This window comes from Sinocyclocheilus anshuiensis, unplaced genomic scaffold (assembly GCF_001515605.1).
Source record: "Sinocyclocheilus anshuiensis isolate Anshui unplaced genomic scaffold, SAMN03320099.WGS_v1.1 scaffold11, whole genome shotgun sequence".
In the NCBI taxonomy this organism is placed as follows: Eukaryota; Metazoa; Chordata; class Actinopteri; order Cypriniformes; family Cyprinidae; genus Sinocyclocheilus; species Sinocyclocheilus anshuiensis.
In genome coordinates, this window is record NW_015551076.1 from 119199 (window position 1) to 141188 (window position 21990).

Genomic DNA, 21990 nt, shown 5'->3' on the forward strand with positions numbered 1-21990 from the left:
CTTAAATCGAGCCCCCAGTTGTGGTTTACAGCACAATTCAATGTTATTGATGCTCTACATAATACATTCACTCACAGAAATAATTGAAAATGCTACAGTAAATAAAATCCAATATGGGATTGAGTATGATGATGCAGATAATACTTGGTTTATATTATATACTGCTGTTCAAAAGCTCAGGATCAGTATAATTTTTTTTTTTTTTAATTTAAGAAATTGGTACTTTTGAGCAAAGATGCACTAAATTGATGAAAGACTTGTACATTGTAACAAAAAATATATTTTTTTTATATTCATCAAAGAATTCCACAAAAATATTATGCAACAACTGTTTTTAACATTGCAAGAAATGTTTCTTGAGCACCAAATTAGGATGATTTCTGAAGGATCGTGTGACATTGATGATTGCAGTAATGGCTGCTGAAAAGTCAGCTTTGCCATCATAGAAAAAAAAAAAAATGTAAATGTTAAAATAGAAGACAATACTGTTTGTATGTTTGTAAAATCTTACCAACGCCAAAATTTTGAACAGTAGTGTATACATACAAACCAACCAGTAATGATATAATATATATGGAATAAATACCATACAGGAATTTGCTTGGCACATCTTTAAAGAAACCATTGGTGAGCAAATTCATCCTCAGAAAAGTCCATGTGTTCTGATTAAACACTGAGCAAAAAAAGCCTTATTCAGAGACATTCTTTCATGGTTATAAAAGTCATGGCACAGTGTTGTAGAGTGGACAGCTTGGCCACATCTCTTAACAAAGACTCGCATGAGCACCAGGCAGCTGAAACTGTAAACAAACTACTAACAAACCTCCTAAAATCCCTTCTGAAGGCTGGAGGAGGCCGTATCTGTGGTGTCCGCACTCATGTTTTGTTGGGGTGTTGCTTTGGCTGTTTTGTGTCGTGTTGAGCTGATATATTTTTGGGGTAGCAAGGAGGAGGAGTAGCGGACGGCGGATGACAGAATTCCTTGATCGTTACGGTGAGGAGGTTAGCTGTGATGTCCGTGACGACCACATTGGCACATTGGGAGGTCATGTCAGGACGCCAGTCCAAATCTTCCTCTTCCTCCGACGGTTCCTCCGACACGGGCACCTCTGGGACCTTGAGCGGATGACGGCCAGAGAAGGGATGGCGTCGCCGCAATCGCCTGTCCATTTCATGAGGTACGGAAAGGTCCAGGATGTGTTCGTTGTCTTCTGAGGATGACGAGGCAGAGGACGATGAGGAAAACATAGGAGAAGATGGAAGAGCAGAAGGACCCGAGCTGTTTTTGGATGCTACAGGTTGAGCGCTGAGTTTGTGAAGGGCAGGATCTTGGGCCTTGGTTGCGGAGGCCTTGGGCGGCAATGAGGAATGCTGGGATTGGGTTTGTGGCGGGGAGGGTGGCTCACCATCTGAAACTTCCGAGCTTGAGTTTGACGGGGGCAGTTCATCAAGAGTCTGACCTTTGGACACGTCCACCTTTGAATTTTGGGAGGAAGAGAGATTGTTTGTTGTGTTATTACGACTCTCTCCACTTTGAGTCTGGTTCTCGGCATTGCTCAGGGAGTGAGAATCGTAGAGTTTTCCGAAAACAGGAAACCCAGAGCTTCTAATGGTGGGCTGGATTCCTCGGTAGGACACCTCTCCAAACCGCCTGTTTTTCCCAATCACCCTGTTCCGGGACGGAATCTTCTGCCGCCCAAAATGGGACTGCTGGGTGGAGGGCATGTGTGTCCTTCTACTATTAGCAACTCCGCCATTCCCAGCCTTGTCAACCACTTTGAGGTTCAGAATGACCCGTCCTTTCTTTACTTCCCTGGGTTTGACTTTACGATTGAGAATGCGGACCGTTTCTGAGAAAGGACTGACTGTCGGACGGGACGAAAAAGGACTGGAGGGACCGACTGTCTGGTCTGGGCGGGGCAAGGGCCGACGTGCCATGCGATGGCAGCGGTGAATGTCTTTCTTCAGTTTGGGCTGAGCGGTGCCCGATTGCAGTTTAGCGTTGGAAGGTGCGGTTGGGGTGTAGGACGGTGCAGCCGAGGGCGGAGGAAGCTTGGAATGCTGCTGAGGACGAGTGTGCTTGAACTCCGGGACTCTTGATGAAGTCTCTGCAACCTGCGCTCTTGACTAAATAATTGGAAAAAGCCAAAAATTATTCACTTATTAAAGGTTTAGTTTACCAAAAAATTAAAATTCTGTCATTATTCACTCACTCTCATGTCGTTCAAAACAAATAAGACTTTTGTTTATCTTCGAAACACAAATGAAGATATTTTTGTCCTTCTATTTAAAGTCCATTCACCCAAAAACGTACATACTTGACACGCAAGAACCAATGAGGTTTGTTTTTGAGAGTCATGCAAGAATGTCTGAGCTTTTGCAAGAACCAATGAGGTTTGTTTTTGAGAATCACGTAAGAATGTTTGAGCTTTTTTTTCAAAAAAACCAATGAGGTTTGTTTTTGAGAGTCACGTAAGAATGTTTGAGCTTTTTTTCCAAAAAACCAATGAGGTTTGTTTTTGAGAGTCATGTAAGAATGTTTGAGCTTTCACAAGAACCAATGAGGATGCGTGCAAAGCAAGAATGTTCAAGCTTCCGTTTGCTATATTTTATGTGCTGTGTATGTGCTTTGATCAGTGTGTATATGTAAATTAAAGCCTAAATTAAATCTGTTCAAAGCAAACTTCATAAGATTTGGATTAAACTGCTTGATTCCTATGAATATCTTTGCAATCTCTTTATGAACATCAAACTTGTGCTTGCATTGACTAGAGGTGTGCATTCCCACCTGACCTGATACAAGTGTGGGCAGAACATGTTTTGAATTTCTGATACTGAGGGGTGTGTGGGAAGCTGGAGAAATAAATGACTCATGGGACAATCGCAAAATATAAATATCTAAATAAAAAATGCTCACTGATTTCCATGGAAGAATATTCAGGACTTTTTTCAAAAGCAATTGCAAATTGTATTTTCAATTGCGTTTTCCACATGTGGGCGCATAAATTGTGACATAATCCAAATGCAATTGCAAATCTTGCATTACCGTTTGCATTTTCGCTTTCGCGAACGCACAGTGACTGCCACATTTCAAAGGAAAACGCAAAGTCCGTTTGCAACTGTATTTCCCATGTCTTATGAGTTATGAGCCTGTCATATTTAAATAGCAATATTAATTATTACATTTGCTTTTTCACTCTCTCTGCGTCGTGCATGTAACCTGCCAAAACTCAAATGAAATTGCAATTCCTTTTGCATTTGAATTTCCGATGTCTACACGGAAAGCTGTCAATCAATGTGAGGGGGCGGGACTATACTAGGGGGCGTGTTTGTATTGGGAGGTGACGTCACTCACAGACGACCGTGCCGAATCTTTGATCAATTGAGGTAATCGGTAAAGGCTCTGCTAAAGGCAGCTGCTAATCAGTTAGTACCTGTGTCAACGAACAGACAATTTCTTGGCACAATACATAATTCTGTCTTTTTTACCCCAAATGCAGCGATTATCCCCTGCTAACAGCGGGATCAACAACGGTACGCACGATAGGTCTATATTCACTATTACCCAAACGCTTTTCACCTGTCTCAACATCTAGTAGGTTGACAATGATGTCGCTGATTAGAATTTGCAATAAATAACTTTATTGCACATATAGGCTAATTAGAAAGGTATTGAACGCGGGGAAATGTGTGAATGTTGTGAATGTGCGAATATAAAACCAACTGTACCCAAGTCATTTCTCCCTGTTTCTCTCACTCCGATTGATGCAAGTAAACAGACAGTATTATTACAGTACATTTTATTCCTTTCGTTTAATCTGTAAAAGAGCGCGTCACACCTGCCTCAATATTTTGTACTGTTTGAAAAAAAAAAAACAGTGCCAATCTATATTTATTTACCCATTTTCCACCTTATATACTTGATATTATTTCATATTTTAACAGTTTTAATCCGTTATGGAGCACGCGTCCCGTGGACCGTGGCACCAAAGCGCCGCGCAAGTCTCAGATCTCTCACTGTGTACAGCCACCGGACACTGCGACTGATGCACATGGTTTTTAATATTAATTCACTTTGGCTGCGGCATGTTCTGTGACAGCAACGCCTAGATCGTTGGTGTAAAGTGAAGACTCATCTAGGGCAGGAGTAGGAGTAGCAGCATTGTCTTTTTTGTCACGTGCATCAATTGGAGTGTAAACAGACTGAGAGATCTTGAGGCAGGTGCTCTATTATAAGATAGGAATAAGATATAGGTGACAAATAGGTAAATACGTGCAGATTTGCACTGTCTGTTTGTTTATGTGCCTCAATCGGAGTGCAAACAGTAAAAGATCTTGAGGCAGGTGACACGCTCTCTATTACTACGGAAGTTCTAAGCAGCCATGCATTTTTTTCCTTCTTGTTTTCTCGTGATCACGACTTAATTTTCTCACGAACTCAACATAACAAAAGTTGTTCTCTAAGTTACACAACTGCGCCAGCAGGTGGCAGTATACAACTACTGCTGGGGAGTTGTATACTGTATATCCACTATAGCTGTACGCGTTTGGTACAGAGGACCTTCTTCGTGATCGCTATAATTTATGCAGTTCATTACTGACATTTAATTAAACTTATAAATGTTTAATACTTGAATAAATATGATCATTTTGCTTGAAATTGTATATGTTTTTGTTACGTTATTACTGCTGCACGACTCATCACAGTTTCTCATTTACAACTACGTAAATTATGTGCATCTTTCTTATTTTTATTATTTATTCCACTATAGCTGTACGCGTTTGGTACAGAGGACCTTCTTCGTGATCGCTATAATTTATGCAGTTCATTACTGACATTTAATTAAACTTATAAATGTTTAATACTTGAATAAATATGATCATTTTGCTTGAAATTGTATATGTTTTTGTTACGTTATTACTGCTGCACGACTCATCACAGTTTCTCATTTACAACGACGTATTTGTAATGTGCATCTTTCTTATTTTTAATCTTTATTGTTAATAAATGTATATTAATAAGAAATGTGATTTGCATATGTGTATAATTTAGTTCTGTGAAGTTATACAGTGTTGTAGCCTAATCTTTTGTATTTTCTACATTTGTAGGAAACCATAAGTGTATAAATTGCGCTGTCTGTTTACTTGCATCAATCAGAGTGAGAGAAACAGGGGCTGTGTCCGAACTCGCCCCCTATACCCTCATTCACTATTCCCTATATTAGGTCACTAATTCAGTTCACTAGAAGGAGTGAATGAAAACGAGTAGTGAATTCGGACACTGAGTGCACCGGAAGGAATGTTGCTTTTATGCTGTATGCCATGGATGAGCGCTTTGTAAAAATGAACGGATTCATTATTCAGCTGCGGGCGCCATCTTCTGGCGAGATGCGGGAATTCATTCGGCGCGTGACTCTCATGGTGCATTATGGGCATTCTCTAGCCGTTGAGCGTGCACCAATCGTACACTCGTTTTTGCAGTGCATTGTGGGATTGAATGAGTGCACTCGAGAACGTCCACTATGGTTTCGGACACCACTAAAAATGGCTGTTCCCTCAAATAGTGCCCTATTTAAGGGTATAGGGGGCGATTTCGGACACAGCCAGGGAGAGATGTTGAGACAGGTGAAAAGCGTTTGGGTAATAGTGAATATTGACCTATCGTGCGTACCGTTGTTGATCCCGCTGTTAGCAGGGGATAATTGCTGCATTTAGGGTAAAAAAGACAGAATTATGCATTGTGCCAAGAAATTGTCTGTTCGTTGACACAGGTACTAACTGATTAGCAGCTGCCTTTAGCAGAGCCTTTACCGATTACCTCAATTGATCAAAGATTCGGCACGGTCGTCTGTGAGTGACGTCACCTCCCAATACAAACACGCCCCCTAGTATAGTCCCGCCCCCTCACATTGATTGACAGCTTTCGGTGTAGACATCGGAAATTCAAATGCAAAAGAAATTGCAATTCCATTTGAGTTTTGGCAGGTTACATGCACGACGCAGAGAGAGTGAAAAAGCAAATGTGGTAATTAATATTGCTATTTAAATTTGACAGGCTCATAACTCGTAAGACATGGGAAATACAGTTGCAAACGGACTTTGCTTTTTCATTTGAAATGTGGCAGTCACTGTGCGTTCGCGAAAGCGAAAATGCAAACGGTAATACAAGATTTGTTTTTTTTTTGCAATTTATTCAATTTATGCGCCCACATGTGGAAAACGCAATTGAAAATACAATTTGCAATTGCTTTTGAAAAAAGTCCTGAATATTCTTCCATACATTTCGGGTTGTATATGACAGCAATGGAAAGAGCCTTGCTTTTGCCTGCAGCAACAAGGTCAGAATCACGTGTGTGCGAACTGGGTAAAAAAAACCTACGACACCTGAGGGAGAGAGAATCATACTGAAACAGGACTGAAATGTCCACGTAGATCTCTGCATGTGGGGTAAGTGGGAAGAAACTTATTTTTAGCAGAAAATGAAAAATTATTATAGTCGACTTTCATTGGAGGGACAGAAATTTGACTGGTTTAATTAAAAATACCTCAATTTGTGTTTAGAAGATAACCTTAAAAGTCTTATGGATTGGGAATGACAGAATGGGAATGATGACAGAATTTAAATTTTGGGATCATTTTTAATATTTTAAAAGCATATTTCCAAAACAAGTTAACTAGATGAATTTGCACACCATAAAATACATTTATTTTCAGTCAGTTGGTATTGCTGACGTACCTTCAGAAGCAACGTTTTAGGTTTCGGGCCTCTCTTTTTAGGTCCATACATCTCCTGCTCCCGCTCTCTGTGTAAAAATGCGAGTTGTTAAAAGGGTTTGTGATTATGTCAGTGTTTGCACTGTTTGTGCCAGTTTCAAACATCCTCTTGAGCAAAAGCATGACTACAAAGTTTTACTTCAGACTGTGACTTGAGTATTCATGTGATGTGGCTGCAGATGTCTGTGTGAATGCTTCCTGTGGGTATGCAGGAAAGAGTCCTTCAGAGATCTAGCTCTGAATCAGGGAGACCACTTCAAACAGAAGCGCCAACTGTCACAAACGAATTTAACGCTCATGATCGCATGAGTTGATATTTTGTAGAAGTCAATTTCCTTTAAATATGTTAATCAGGAGCAAAAATCATCAACACACAACTCACTTTTGTTCAAATGCTGCAACGAGTCGCTCATCTAGGATGTTCTCCTCAGGTTCCCATGTGCTGTACCTGCAAAATATACAGACTTATTAGATATACAATAAGTATAATATCCATGACTTATTAGATATACAAAACTTAACTAATTAATCAAATTTCTGTTCACTTACTTTATTGCCCATCCTTTCCATTTCACTAGGTACTCCATCCGTCCCTATAGAAAAGACAAAAGACAGATCAGATTCAGTTCCCAACATTTCTGGAAGATATCTTTTATTGACAGAATATTTCATCAAGATCAATCTGTCATTATTTACTCTCTTTCCTGCGGTTATTAAACCATAGGCTGCTATTTTTTAATGAAACACGTGAATAGATATTCTTTAAGAATCTTTACTCAGCTTGTTCTATACAGATGATGCGTTAGAGTTTAAAAACGCAGCGTAAATATATCATACAACTAAAAGTAGTCCATATCCATTCATCCTTCAAACCGCTTGTCCTATTTAGGGTTGTGAATTAGTCAATATGACAAAACTAATTTAAGACTCTAGAGGACTTGAGATATACTCATGTGGACCACTTTTAAGATGCCTTTTACATTGTATGGGAAAATTATTCTTCAGTTCCACTGAAGAAAGTAAGTCATGTAATCTTGGAAGAGAGTAAATGTTGACAAAAACGCCCCAAATTAGGTATCGAAAAAGTTATTTCATGTATTTAGTATCAGGGGATGCTGGTCATTTGACAACCAACATTTTGTTCCGTAACGTTACCGTCCCTGAAAAAAATCGCCGGTCGCACTGAAAACAAAAACAAACAGCAAGTTGAACGCAATAACGAGTGGTTGCTACGCGACGCGACGCACAGATAGGCTATAGAACGTAAACATTCCATTATAAATTTGCGAAACTATCATCCTGCAGACGCGCGAAATGCGCGGTTTGATTAATTATAACGCACTGTAAAGAGCTCCTCAGCTTAAGCTATAGTGCTAGCGTTCTAGTTGGGTAGCGTCGCGTCGCGTCGCACGCCTGCAGTGTCCATGGGGTGTCAGACGACCCGGCCTTTGTCAAAAATTTGCACTCCGGGCAGACACAAAAAAGCTAACGCGCTAACAGCACCAGCTCCAGCTGGCGCCGCTCCAAGCTAAACGACCTTACACAATACACGGAGCTAAAAAAATGAGCAACTGTCAAATTAGTGCCCTAAAAATGAATGCATACACAGCTGCGCGTAATACGAGCGGTTTTATGGTTGCATAGGAAAGCATGGTGCTCTGTTCAGTTCAGTGCACTGCGCTCGGTCTGTAGGGCTGAAGTTTAGTGCGTCTGTAGGCCGCAGTGAAAGGAAATAAAACGAGTTTTCATAATAAACACACTGACCTTACGGATGCGGCGCTTCAGGATGGCCTCAGCGGCAAACACTCGGTCCCCTGCCGCAGACAGCTCCATCTTTAGTGGGACAGCAGAGACGGGTTCTTCCGCGAAAGCAATGGAGAGATCCTGCGCCGTGGAGGAGTGAACCAAACACACGCGCGCGCGCGCCTCGAACACAGCGGCCCATGCAAGAATGCACTGGTCTACAGATAATAGACATTAGAGGAAAAAGAGGAAGAAGAACAATGTTCTTCAAAGAACATATCTATCTATCTATCTATCTATCTACATAAATATTAGTGTACTTAATGTATAATTTGTTTTTATATTAAATTTGATTTAAAATAATGATATATCATTTTTAATATTTCATATCTATGTACTACATAAATATTAGTATACGTTGTATGTACAATTTATATGTAATTTTATTAAAGATTTATTATTATTATTATTATTATTATTATATGAATAATTATCTATCTATAGATATAATTATCTATATAATTGTACTATCTATCTATCCATCCATCCATCCATCCATATATATATATATATATAATCAGTAGGCCTATACTTAATATTTATAGTTTTTTTTATTATTATTATATTTTACACATTTCAAAATCATAGGGGTAATGACAGAAATGAGAGTTGTTGTTAAAGAATATAATTGTTTTCCAAGCCCACGCAAGTGTATATAAAACACTTGTTTGGGTCTGAATGAAAAAGAGCCAATTGCATACATGTAAAGGTAAAGGCTTTATCAAAGGTTTCTGATCATTCACTGCACTGAGAAAAATGCAAAAATATTGGCAATTCAAAACCAGGCCTGTCTCCTATCGCAGGTGTGCAGTGTTTACGGAAGGTGTCTAACCTCAGTCGCACTTTTATTACTCTGCACTGTTCAATAATTCACAGGCCACACGGGTGACAATAGCTCACTGTTTCCCTCTCTCTCTCTCTCTCTCTCTCTCTCTCTTTCTCTCTTGTTTCCCTCTCTCTCTCTCTCTCTCTCTCTCTCTCTCTCTCTCACAAACACAAACACACTCACAAACGTGACGAGACAGGAGAGGACACAAGAGACAAGGGGGAGACAGCAGTGGGTCATCTGTCAGTCTGTTTGTTTGTTGTTTAGTCAGTGGATGTTGTTTATTTGTTTGTTGTACCACGGTGTCAGATCAGGATGTCAGGACAAAACAGTGATCAACTGCACCGCACCACTCTGGCCATTTATACGGTAAGCCTGAAGCCTCTCTCTACTAAGTGTGAATGATACACAATCACATGTACCTGTATTAACTGAGTAGAAAAAGATTAATAAAGTACATGGACATTCATTTACATTTATAAGAAATTTGTTGCCTGTATGTTTTTAAAAATGTAATTCAGAAATAATAATTAAAAATAATTATTACATTGTTACAGCATGAAGCATAATTGTGTGTGTGTATATATATATATATATATATATATATATGTGTGTGTGTGTGTGTGTGTGTGTTCTAGAAATGATAAAAAATTAAAATTATTAAAAATGATAGAGTTTAATGATATAATGTAAAATATTACAAAGTTATTGTACATTTTATATAGAGAAAATACTATATATATATGTATATATATAAATCAGTATTTTTCAAAAGTGATTTTAGATATAGACCATTTTGTTGTGACAAAAAAAAAAAGGTAACAGATTGATGTGGAGTGACAATATGTGTTGACATTTGATCTGTTATCGGACTCTCATTCTTACACTGTTTGTCCATCCACTCAGAGCATAATGGAGCAGTTCAACCCAGGTCTGCAGAGACTGGCAGCACTGGGAAACAACTACATTCAGGCTTTCCAAGGCAAGTCAATTTGAGAAAGAATGAATGCAGTAGATGGTAAGACTGAAAAAGCTGAAAGGAGGAAGAAGGAAAGCAAAGTGGTTGAACTTTGGCCTGCTGGATGTCATTTATGATAATAAGTCAGCATTGCTGCAGCGTCATTGGCTGATTCAACATCATTGTTTAATGACTGTCTATTTTATGAGTCTTGAGTTTCACTAACTCACTAACTGGCTGTACTTGTGAAAGACTTTAATCTTTTGAAAGATGACAATCAAACAGTGTTCTATAAGTTTGATAATGATCTTTCAACAAAATATCGATATAAAATATCTTTCAAAAAAATAACTTTTTTTTTTAATATTGTTTTTGGTGATCGGAGAATGAATATTTGACTTGATATCAGCCCTTAAAGAATGGTGTAGCAAACAAAACTAAACATTTCGCTTCAGCCCAAAGAAAAAAAAGAGACAAAAATGGCCATTAAGAACAGGAAATAAAATGTGATTAAAACAAGACAACAAATCAGCAGATTAAACAAGACAAAATGCAAATATATAAATAATAAATTGTCTGTCTAACACGTCTTAAATGGTTGGTTCAACAACAAAATTAAAATTTTGTCATCACATACTTCCATATGTCATTCCAGACCAGTATCACTTTCTTTTTCTGCAGAACACAAAAGAAACCAGATAGTTATGTGAAGACAAAACAGGCTTTTTAAAATCGTCTTCACAGTAGCTCTCAAAACTCATTTACAGTTGCAAATATTAAAACATTTTCTAAATATTTTTAAAATACGTTTCAATATTAATATATATATATATATATAATGCAGGTTTGTTGTATCAGGTTTGTTGTCATTGAATCCAATGTCACTGGTACAGTGGCAAGTTAAGAGTTAAGAGTAAACGATGGCAGAATTTGAATTTTTGTGTGAACTAGTCCTTTAATATCTTAATGAATTTAAATAAAATGTAACCTTTTAACTTCATTTTTAACTTAACCTTTAAAGTTGTAATAATTAATCTTGTTTTCAGGATGTTTAAATAGTACGGTATTACTTGTAAAACAAGATGTTAGAATTAGACTTACACTGTAAATGAATCAAAATATTATTACTTAATATCTATTTAATATTTTTACTTAATTTATTTTTATTTTATTTTATACATTTCAAAACCATTATATCATTATATGTCATAGTTCTATGTAATATTATATTATATAATATACAATATTTCATATTTTGTTAAATTGTAAATATGTTGTAAGGGTGTGCTTAGTGGATAATGAAGGAAATGAGAGAATATAAGAATATCATTGTTTTTCAAAATAGCTTTATATAAAACATTTTTGTGTCTGTCTCAATGAAAATGAAAATGACTGAATAAAATAAAACATCCACCAAATCCATAAATGTGACCCTGGGCCACCAAACCAGTCATAAGTAGCAGAGGTATATTTGTAGCAATAGCCAACAATACATTTTATGGGTCAAAATGATCGATTTTTCTTTTATGCCAAAAATCATTAGGATATTAAATAAAGATCATGTTCCATGAAGATATTTTGTACATTTCCTACCGTAAATATATCAAAACTTTTTTGATTAGTAATATGAATTGCTGCTAAGAACTTCATTTGGACAACTTTAAAGGCAATTTTGTCAATATTTTGATTTTTTTGTACCCTAAGATTCCAGATTTTAAAATAGTTGTATACCAAATATGGTCCTATCCTAACAAACCATACATCAATGGAAAGCTTATGTATAAATCTCAATTTTAAAAAATTGATGCTTATGACTGGTTTTGTGGTCCATGGTCACAAATGTAATGTAAATAATGTCAAGCACTAGCAAAGCACTGCACTGAGAAAAATACAAAAATATAGGCGATCCAACACCAGTCCTGTCTCCTGTCTCATATTTAAATCACACAAGTTAGATTTGAGCACTACGATGGAAGGCAAAGAAGGGTTAACTTTTACTTTTTGCGTGAATTAGTCTTTAATATCTAAATGAAGCTAACTGATCTTGTTTTAAGGATGCTAAGATATTATTACTGTTAAAAAATCATACAGTGGTAAATGAATTAAATCTGTGTGTATATCTATAGCCCTGGCCCTCACCAGTGAGGCCTATTTCAATGCTCTGTGTAAGATGGGTGAACAGGCCATGCAGAGCATGTCATCGCGTTTGCTGGGTAAGCTTTTATTTCCTCTTATCATTTCCTTTCCTTTCACACTTTTAAATTACAGCAGGACACGTTTCTGTCTTTTCATATTTTTCTGATTAATATGTACTTTCCATCACAGGGACAGAGCGGGAAAGAAAGAGAGTTATGTGTGTTTATTGAGGGTGATAAATTGGGAGGGAGCCAGTGCCCTTCACACACTCATATTGTACTTTGCTCTTGTAAATTCACCATGTTCCTCCTCGGATCTCTCTTACACACATGAGTGTGTTTGTGTGTGTGTGTGTGTGTGTGTGTGTGTGTGTGTTTATTTATAGCTGACATCTATCACCTTGTTGTGGTTTAATGGAAACATTTCATTAAATTTCAATGGTGCTTTTGTTGCTATGAATCATATTTTATGATCACAGAGAGATGGTATGACATATGACGTGGTATGATGTGTGTGTGTGTGTGTGCGCGCGCGTGAGTTTTGTAGTCAATATCAGATAACTGCACCTCCTCTGTGATGTTAAATAATAAATGATGACACAACGTCAGCTTGGCAGTGCAACCTTTCGAGGCTAATACTTGCACTTTAACACATGGACACTCAAGCAGAGACTGTAATGTTTGTTTTGCAGGTGATGTTTTGGTCCAGATCTCAGACAGTCAGAGGAGACTCACCAATGAGCTGGAGGGAGTGGTGCGTTACCGATCCTCCTCTATTGACCTATCATTCGATATCTTCTGCTCCTATGACGTTGTTGACATAATGCATGTTTGATTGTCTGTACGGCCAATCCCATGTTTAACGAGTCTGTGTGATTGATTCAGTTCCGCTGGTTCCACTCTGAGGTCCTTCGAGAGATGGACGACAATGTCAGACTAGATAAAGAATACATATTGGTGAGTTGTTTGGTATATTTTGCAAATGCAAACAAACAATGTACATTTTAAGAACAGAAAACATGCATAAACACCCGTTTTTCTTAAAAAATACAACTAAAATTAGGAGCAGAATTAATATTTACCTAATTAAAGATACCTAATCCTTCAGCCAACTCAGAACAAGGAACATTATCTGATTACAATGATTCTAAATATTGAAACTAAAATGATTGATGTTGATGTGGTTGTGTCCCTTTCTCTTCCAGAACAGCAGGAGGCGCTATGAGATTGAAGTGAGAAACCAGGCATCAGCACTGGAGAGACAGATGAGGCGAGGGGTCCCACAGGTGAGAGCAGTGTGTGACCCTTGCTAAATGGCACACTAGATTTGGATATGTCTGTATGTTTGTGGCATCCAGAGGACTGTAGAGTGTCTCATTTGTCATGTTTAGATTCAGAAGGCAGATAAGAAATAGATAGATATAGATAAAGAAATACAAAAATACAGAAATTTTATGAAATAAAAAAACAAACAAACATTTGAACAGAGTAGAGTCGCCAACAAAACAGCTATTTTTAGGAGTGTTGAAGCCAAACTAATGCTGTAAAGCATTATTATCATTAATGATGGTATGAAATATGAAAAATATAATGATAATGATGTTTATGGTAATAATGTTGATGGATCTGTGTAGGACGGCAGCGAATATGTGCACTTTCTCAGAGAGTGTCAGAGAGAGGCGTTAAAGGAGGAAGAAAGAAGATATCGATTCCTGGCAGAGAAACACAGCGGCTTCACCCAGTCCATTGCATATCTCATGAACAAGGTTAATATCATTACTTTTTATTAGTATCCATAATTAACTAGCTGCTTAATGGGGTGTAACCAAAGTGATGTGGAGATATTATTAAGGAGAATTTGTGTCAAGTGTTGTCATAAAAGCTTGCCATCTCAATTTTTTTTGCCTAATTATTTTCATTTTTTGAAAGGGGAAAAAAATCTTTGGACAAGACAAAATATTTGGGTAGCCTTAAGGCCTGTTCACACCAAGCACGATAACTATAAAGATAACGATAAAGATATAGTTCTAAAAATCGTTCTCAATATTAAAGAATAGCATAGTTCACACCACAACTATAACGATAACGATACAGAGGAACGATATCGTTGTGATCACTTTCAAAACGTTTTTTTTTCCCAGCTGATGAAGATAAAACACTGACAGCCAATCAGAATCCATCCTGCTGTAACGAGCTCAAGATTATCGTTCTTGGTGTGAATGGGACTTTATACTATATAAAATAATTTTTTAGAATATGTTTTTTTTTTCTGCCAATTAAAAGTTGTTTGGAAGTGCTCAGTTTGATTAATGTGTGTTTAAATGTTTTATTCTTCCCACAGACAGGGGGCGGCCTGCAAAACAGAGCAGAGGGGTGGAAAGATCTGGTGAATCACACGAGAGAATCCCGTCCACGCACTCCTTCACGACTGGAGGACAACATTGTGAGATATAATGAAATTATGTTTAATAACACTTAGTGGCCCTAAATAAGAGGTACCCAAACTTTTCAATACCAAGGGCCAAAAATGAAAATTAAATGTTGCATTATATCCAACTTTAATATATATTACAAAGTATTAAATTACATTAATTAAAAAAAAAAATATATATCTATATATATATTTATATATATATAATTTATCTTTTGAAAATAGTAAATTATTTTAAATAAAATTCACTTACATTGTTTTTTACATTTCAATGTTTCTGTGTAATTCTCTCAGCTTGATGTAAACCGCTGGGCAGAGCAACCACTGGGCACGGTTCCCTCTAGAGGTGTGGAGAGCTTATTTTGAAATTAGAAAAGACTTCTGTAAATATTACGCACTGTTTTTTGTGTTTAATATGGCAAATTTTTCTCCCCTTCATCTTAGGCCCCTCCCCTCAGCCCAGTCATTCCAACTCCATCTCGGGATTGGCCGGAGGCAAAGTGATGCGAGCACTGGTGCCCCACCCTCCCTCTGCAAACTCCACCCTCCTGCCGTTCTCCCAAGGAGAAACCATCACCCTACTCGTTAAAGAGCCGAGGAACGGCTGGCTGTTCGGCCGCTCTGACAGCTCTGGACGGTGAGAGAACTTTCACACTTAGTCTATATTGATCTAGATACATATGAATACAGCGTTTTCATTTCAAAATGTTCTGTCAACATTAATTTTTTCAAGCTTTCCAAAAGTTGTCACTGAAATGTCATAAAATGCTAAAATTATCTGTGCATGTGTAAAACAAAGTAATACAAACTCACTGAGATGATACTGAGAGACCAGACATACTGTAATAAAGTTATCATGCTATTCTTATGGCATGATTATTTTATTAGCAAAATATCTCACCAAGTGATGGTGAGTCCAGGTCACAATCGCCATTGCATGTATTTACCTAAAACACAATTGCCCTCATATTTTGCCACAGGACAGCAATTGCAAATAAATATTGTGTTATCGTATCTTATATAATATGAAGTAACACAGTAACATTTATCTTTAGCCACACCATGAATGTGAATAACACATAGCAGGCATATACTGGTAATATCTATCAGTACAATATGCGTCACATGCGTTATCATTTAAAATACTTCCATTTTTACAGCTCACGCTACAACGTGATAAGTGTTGACCCGTGATCAGTTTTATCCACTCGACAGGGCATCTTTTAAAAGTTACATTTTCACTTACAAAAATGTTGTCTCAGTGTGGATGGAAGGTCAAAACATGGAGAAAAAGCATGCATTTTCAATATCAGTATTCAGTATATGGATTGGTGTAGAAGTAGCCTTAGACTGGACTGGTAATCATAAAGTCCTCAATTCAAACTCCAGTGCCCATTCATGAAAAGGAGAGTTGCTCTATTCTCTTCAGTGATGCACTGAAACACACATACAGTGCTCAGATGGACCACCTGATTTAGTTTCCTGTTCATTTGATCTGCATTGTTCAGGCAAGGCTGGTTCCCTGCTGCTTACGTAGGCCCCATGGATGAACCACCTGGACCTCCTCTCTCCAGGTAAGCCGATATGGCACATTTCCCAACACCTGCGCATCTGCGCTTCAGTCTCATGACCTTTGACCTCTTTCTCTGTTCAGTAGCAGCTCTTTCAGAAGCAGCAGCAATATGAGTAACCTCCTCAACCAACCCGTGAGCAGCAGGCAACAAACAGCTCCACCTGCACCTGCACCTCCACCACCACCACCTCCGTCAACCAGATCCAGCAATTCCCGGCCTGTCACTCCCACCCCTTCAGAAAACAGAGTGAGGCCTGTTCAAACCTACATAAACAGTGTTACAGGGAAAAGTCACCCAAAAATGAAAATTCTGTCATCATTTACTCACTCTCAACCTGTATGTGTTTGTTTCTTCTGCTGAACACAAAAGAAGATATTTTGAAGAATGTGAGTAACCAAGTAGTTGACGGTAGCCATTGACTCCCAAGTATTTTTTTCTATACTATAGAGGACGATGGCTACTGTCAACTGTTTGGCAACCAACATTTTTCAAAATATCATTGTTTGTGCTCAACACAAGAAAGAAACTCATACAGGGGCGGAACGACATGAGGCTGAGTAAATTATGGCAGAATTTACATTTTTGGGTAAACTATCTGTTTAATAACACATTTTAGTACAGTAATGTGATATATTTCTGAATAGATATTAGAAAAGAAAAATTCATTTAAATTCAGAATATTAAATTATTTAAAGATACTTTTAACTGAATTATTTTTCAAAATAAAATTATTACATTTTTATAAAAAAAAAATGCTGATGGATAAACTTAAATAAACCATTTATCCATCAGCAAGACTGTGAAAAGTGAACTATATGACAGGTTGTAAAAGGTATTGTCAATTTCAGCTAAAAAGGAAAAGTTATTACATTTTGATGGAAGATTATGAAGATTATGAATGAACATTCGTTGTGTAATGTTCACATTTAGAGAAAGAACACATATTAAGTAAACAGGTCCAGTTTGATTCATGTTGACTTTTATAATTGAAGAAAAATGATCACAATCTGTTTCTTCCATTAAACAACACATTAATACTGCACGCAAAGTAAAAATGTACATGCAGCAACTGTAATGTAGTAATCCTTTGAGTGCATTTTACATTCTGATGTGGTTCGAGGTTTTTTTTTTTTTTTTTGGAACATCTGCTGATGCTCAGAATATTTTAAATCCCTGTAGAGATTCCTGACTGTAAACTAATGTAAATGTGGGGATGAGATGAGAACAGGCTGACGTTGAATTTGAAGTGTCAGTTCTTACTGTGGCCAGCAGGGGCACTGTGGTGAAGTGCTGTTCTCCACTACACCTCATCCTTCATTCTGGTGGCTGCAAGGGGGCAGCTCTTTCTGCTGACGGTCTGTGTGTGTGTGTGTGTGTGTGTGTGTGTGCATGCTTTAATGTGATCCTCTGATATACCTCAAAAGGGCTACAATTATATATGAGCCTATTGCTTCCTTTTGCATTTGTTGTGGTTTGCTGTGGCTATATACTTGTATTGTGATTTTGTTGACTAAGGAAGTATTTCTTTAAAAGCGTATATCCAGAAATTTGCTGGGGTACTTAAACTTTATGACAAGAAAGAACAGGGCTACAATTACAGTGATGCCATAGAAGAACCATTCTGGGTTCTTTAAAGAACCATTCAGTGAACAGTTCTAAAATGAACCATTTTCCGCTAATTGTGAAGAACATTTTAATAATCTAAATAACCATTTCCACTATAAAGAACCTTTTATGCAATGGAAAGTTTCCATGGATTTGAAAGGTTCTTCAATGCCAGTAAATAACCTTTATTTTTAAGAGTATGGGAGTAGTTTCAGTATACTTCTCTAGATTCAGCATCACATTTGTCTGGTTTTGCTGTGACTTAAGTAGTTTAAAACAGTTCTAAAACAATCATCAGTGCTAAATAACTTCTCTTATTTTATTTTTACAGAGACAAGACGACTATGAGTCTCGACCACAACTTTTTCCAAGGTTGGTAGAAACACATTGTTTCATATGCATTAACCCCCTTATTGTGTTGCTTTTTGTTTTCTACGATCTATATGGCAGATCTATGATTTTAACATGTTCATTTTTTCTCTCTGTTTACAGAGGCACAAATCCATTTGCCACTGTGAAGCTGAAACCCACCAAAACCAATGACAGATCAGCTCCACACGTATGAATAATATTTCAACCAATCATTCAGCTCCTAAACAGTTCTTCAATGGCTAATCAGTGCTGCACATTTTACTGTACATTGTTCAGCCATTTTCAAAACCATTAATTTTCCAGAGTAATCAGTACAAAGCATCACATTTAGGACAAAACGACTCAAGAATGATCAATGACTAGTCTTTAAAAGTCCATTAAAGCGGGTCGTTGAGATAATTTACCTTTATCTTCAGGCTGTTGGATGGTCTGTGGCAGCAAACACAATTAATAACACTCTTTTATATGTAATGGCCCCATAAATATTTGGGCGCTTAAGTCACACTTAAAATATATGAATTTCATGAAGTGGCATATTCAAACAAACACTGTGCTTTAGTAGATGTGTGAAGTCAGTTCTTCTCAAGTTCACGCAGGTGCAGTTCATCACATTAACTATGAACATGTTGATCTAACATCTGATGAAACCTTACACATTTATTTTTGTGAAATGTTTGGCTTGAAAAGTGTCAAGTGAAAAATGTAAAGTCCACTTGGTTTGATATTTTGTCACATAATGCAATGACATTTTTAAATGTGGCGTGCATGTCCAAATATTTTGTAATTTCTGTGTATTTTAAAACATCACTTCCGTTCTCTTGTAGTTTTATATGTTGGACTTGTTCTTACTAACCAGGAAATGTAAATGCAGGTCAGCTGAAGTGCTTTTAAGTGCTGAGATAAGTGTGTCTTTTCCATCTTTCCATTTTTAAATAATTGTATATAATATGCATTATGTAAGCAAAACACCTCTTAAAGCATCACGTGTCCTCTGAATGCACTCTATAAATGTATACCGTCATGTTTGTTGCTGTTGGGGCTGGTCTGACCTCTGGGACCCCAGCGTCTCTGATAAGCGACTATCAGTCTCTCTCTCCCGCTCTGTGCTTGAACTTTGTCTCTCGGCTCAGTTAATTCATCTGATGCGTCCAATTATAAGCTGCCCCTAAATTGGCTGTTCTGTCTGCTCAAGTGCCTATAAAGTGAATGTTCATTTTAACCTTGACAGTAATTGGTGTGACCTTCTCCTGAGGTGTCATATTTTCCTGTTTAATTGATGCTGAATATTCAAAACAGAAATATGTGCCTATATCACAGCAGTAATTTGTGTCTGTTATGATTTGACCAGCGACTATAGGAAAAGATACAATTGTAGTCTTTCTTGTAGATATCTTGAACTAATTCTTTACATCTTGATCTGTTTAATAAATAAAATAATGTGAAGTTGATTTAGTGCCTCTGAAGGGGTCCTGTGTTAAGGACTAAATAACTAAAAGTATAGCAATGCCACTAACTTTTTCACATCCCATTTTACTTCCAGTATATGACCATTTCCTTAAGAATAAATGTAGCTTCTTTTTTAACTTGATAGATTTAATTGAATTACAATTCATTAAATTCCTAAATTAAATTCCTGCCTTTCAAATTCCAGTTTCCTGTGGGGTGCAGTCAATTCCATTTAAATGCACACCCATGAATTAAACGAGAAAGTTAATCCTTGAATTCAAAATTTTGCAACCCTGTCAAACATACCATACTTCCAACTAATTATAAAATAAAAAAAAAAACACACAAACAAAAGGATTCATTACACACTGAAACTCTTGCGGCATTTTCTCTTTATTTTCTTGTCTTTCACAACTTGACCTCTTTCTTCTTTTGGTGTGTTTCACAATGGCTTGTTAACGGAGGGATGGAGAGAGTTTGGAGGGGAGGAGCGAAAGATCAATGGGAGAGATTCAAGGAAGATAAAGACAGACGAAGAGTAGTGGATGATGAACAGTGTGGTGTTTTCTTTTCTATTATATCTACATATTGCCGGCACGAGGTTTTGCCCTGTTAAAGGTAGCTTGGTCTATACACTAGCAGAAACACTCACTTTTTTATAAAAAGGAAAATAAATAGCATGAAGGTCAGTGTGTGTGATTGTGTGTAGGGAGGTGTTCAGAAAGGGGCGTGCAAGCGTGTGTGTAAGTGAGCGTGTGTGTGTGTCTGTGCTTCAGGGGGGTTAGGCTGAGGTGTCGAGGTCAAAGGGTCATAAGGTATGAACAGGCCAAGAGTCGGAGTCACTTATTCACAAACCAGAGCAGCAAACTCTGAAACAGAAAGAGAGAGAGATTATTAGCATTTTTGATAAAGTGCATAAATTAAGCGTTAGCGTTAGTTCTGGCAGGTCACGTGAGTCAAGCTTGCATCAGCTGATCACATCTACCTATAGGAATATGACACCTATCGCAGCATTCCTATATAAGCTCTATTCAGTATTATTCAGCAGCTTTTCAGCTTGCTCAGGAGCAAATTACCCTCCTCCATCCCCAGCTCCTCCTTTCGCCACAGTCAGGACTTGGCTTTCTGATATTCCTTGCTAATCAGACTCCTTTATCTTGAATAAAGTGTTAAACTTAAATATCATTAAGTACATTAATGATATCTGCTTGTTCTGTTCTGTTAACCCTAGGGGGGTTATTATTGCTGCTCTCCCTGCTCATTCATGACAGGCTGCATGGATGGGCAGGGAGTTTTTTGCCCAGAACAGAACCATACAGCCAAACCAAACTTTATGCCAAGTATCTATCATTTTGACGATAGTGGTCCTGACAGAATATGGGTTAGTAGAAGTGTCATATTCATAATGAAGGGGAAGTCATAAGACAAGGGGAAGTCGTGGCCTAATGGTTAGAGAGTCGGACTCGTAACCCAAAGGTTGCGGGTTCGAGTCTTGTACCGGCAGGGATTGTAGGTGGGGGGAGTGAATGTACAGTGCTCTCTCCCACCTTCAATACCATGACTGAGGTGCCCTTGAGCAAGGCACCGAACCCCCAACTGCTCCCCGGGTGCTGGTCACCATACTTGGCCACATGTCACGTCACTTAAAATAAGGACTCCAGGCAATAATTTAAAATGTAATCAGTTCTGAAAACTTTGTATATGTCTGATTCAATTGACTCTTATGAACCAGTTCTTTTTAATGAGTCATTTAATGAGTCAATCTAAAAGATTCACACTTGTTTGTGAGTTAGCAGTTTGAATTGGACTCGCTAGTCACTCACTCAGTGAATCATTCAATGAAGTGGGATTTGAATCGTGATCTTTTTTATTCTGTAGCAAGAACAGGCTTCCATATAAATCAACTTTGAATCATTACTTGAAATTAAAGATTTAAATAGTCTTTTTTTTTTTTTGTCTGGAGCCCTGCCCATTCAAACTGAGGAAGCGTGTTGGGATTTGAAACCAGGTATATTTACTCACTAATCAAAAACTAGACTAACACAGCTTACACTTTTATAAAGAAC

The 21990-nt window shown here is 37.6% G+C and overlaps 3 protein-coding genes across 6 annotated transcripts in view; 1 reads left to right on the forward strand and 2 right to left on the reverse strand.

Moving 5' to 3' along the window:
* Positions 1 to 485: 485 nt before the first annotated feature.
* LOC107662367 (chromobox protein homolog 6-like) lies at positions 486 to 8684 on the reverse strand. 2 transcript variants are annotated; one of them, XM_016452349.1, is made up of 5 exons: positions 8539 to 8684; positions 7324 to 7367; positions 7157 to 7222; positions 6737 to 6803; positions 486 to 2127 (listed from the first exon to the last, which is right to left on the reverse strand). In XM_016452349.1, the coding sequence occupies exons 1-5, from the start codon at positions 8605 to 8607 to the stop codon at positions 877 to 879; spliced, it is 1497 nt and encodes a 498-aa protein (XP_016307835.1). In that variant the 5' UTR covers positions 8608 to 8684; the 3' UTR covers positions 486 to 876. The 2 variants fall into 2 exon arrangements, with proteins under 2 accessions (XP_016307835.1, XP_016307836.1); XM_016452350.1 differs by having other exon boundaries at positions 8544 to 8596.
* On the forward strand, positions 6376 to 19945 carry LOC107662368 (brain-specific angiogenesis inhibitor 1-associated protein 2-like protein 2). 2 transcript variants are annotated; one of them, XM_016452351.1, is made up of 16 exons: positions 6376 to 6447; positions 9603 to 9772; positions 10310 to 10385; positions 12488 to 12574; positions 13189 to 13250; positions 13382 to 13453; positions 13702 to 13782; positions 14131 to 14262; positions 14838 to 14939; positions 15222 to 15273; positions 15372 to 15564; positions 16436 to 16501; positions 16582 to 16747; positions 18438 to 18478; positions 18599 to 18945; positions 19303 to 19945. In XM_016452351.1, exons 2-15 carry the CDS (start codon positions 9719 to 9721, stop codon positions 18669 to 18671), a joined length of 1257 nt encoding a protein of 418 aa, XP_016307837.1. In that variant the 5' UTR covers positions 6376 to 6447; positions 9603 to 9718; the 3' UTR covers positions 18672 to 18945; positions 19303 to 19945. The 2 variants fall into 2 exon arrangements, with proteins under 2 accessions (XP_016307837.1, XP_016307838.1); XM_016452352.1 differs by lacking the exon at positions 6376 to 6447 and having other exon boundaries at positions 9599 to 9772; positions 16585 to 16747; positions 19303 to 19944.
* A 344-nt stretch (positions 19946 to 20289) lies between these two features.
* Positions 20290 to 21990, reverse strand: part of LOC107662370 (parvalbumin-7-like) — a 47011-nt gene continuing 45310 nt past the window's right edge. For both annotated transcript variants that reach the window (XM_016452353.1, XM_016452354.1), the window contains exon 5: positions 20290 to 20793. In XM_016452353.1, the coding sequence (XP_016307839.1) occupies positions 20768 to 20793 (26 nt within the window). In that variant the 3' untranslated portion in view covers positions 20290 to 20767. The remainder of the gene's footprint in view (positions 20794 to 21990) is intronic.

Bases quoted from the DNA above. Each gene is read 5' to 3' on its own strand.
- LOC107662367 (XM_016452349.1), bottom strand. From the start codon at position 8,607: ATGGAGCTGTCTGCGGCAGGGGACCGAGTGTTTGCCGCTGAGGCCATC. The intron at 7,368-8,538 runs GTCAGTGTGTTT...TCTTTTCTATAG, and splicing joins TGAAGCGCCGCATCCGTAAG to GGACGGATGGAGTACCTAGT. The intron at 6,804-7,156 runs GTGAGTTGTGTG...ATTTTTACACAG, and splicing joins GTTGCAGCATTTGAACAAAA to AGAGCGGGAGCAGGAGATGT.
- LOC107662368 (XM_016452351.1), top strand. From the start codon at position 9,719: ATGTCAGGACAAAACAGTGATCAACTGCACCGCACCACTCTGGCCATT. The intron at 12,575-13,188 runs GTAAGCTTTTAT...TTTGTTTTGCAG, and splicing joins CATGTCATCGCGTTTGCTGG to GTGATGTTTTGGTCCAGATC. The intron at 13,783-14,130 runs GTGAGAGCAGTG...GGATCTGTGTAG, and splicing joins TGAGGCGAGGGGTCCCACAG to GACGGCAGCGAATATGTGCA.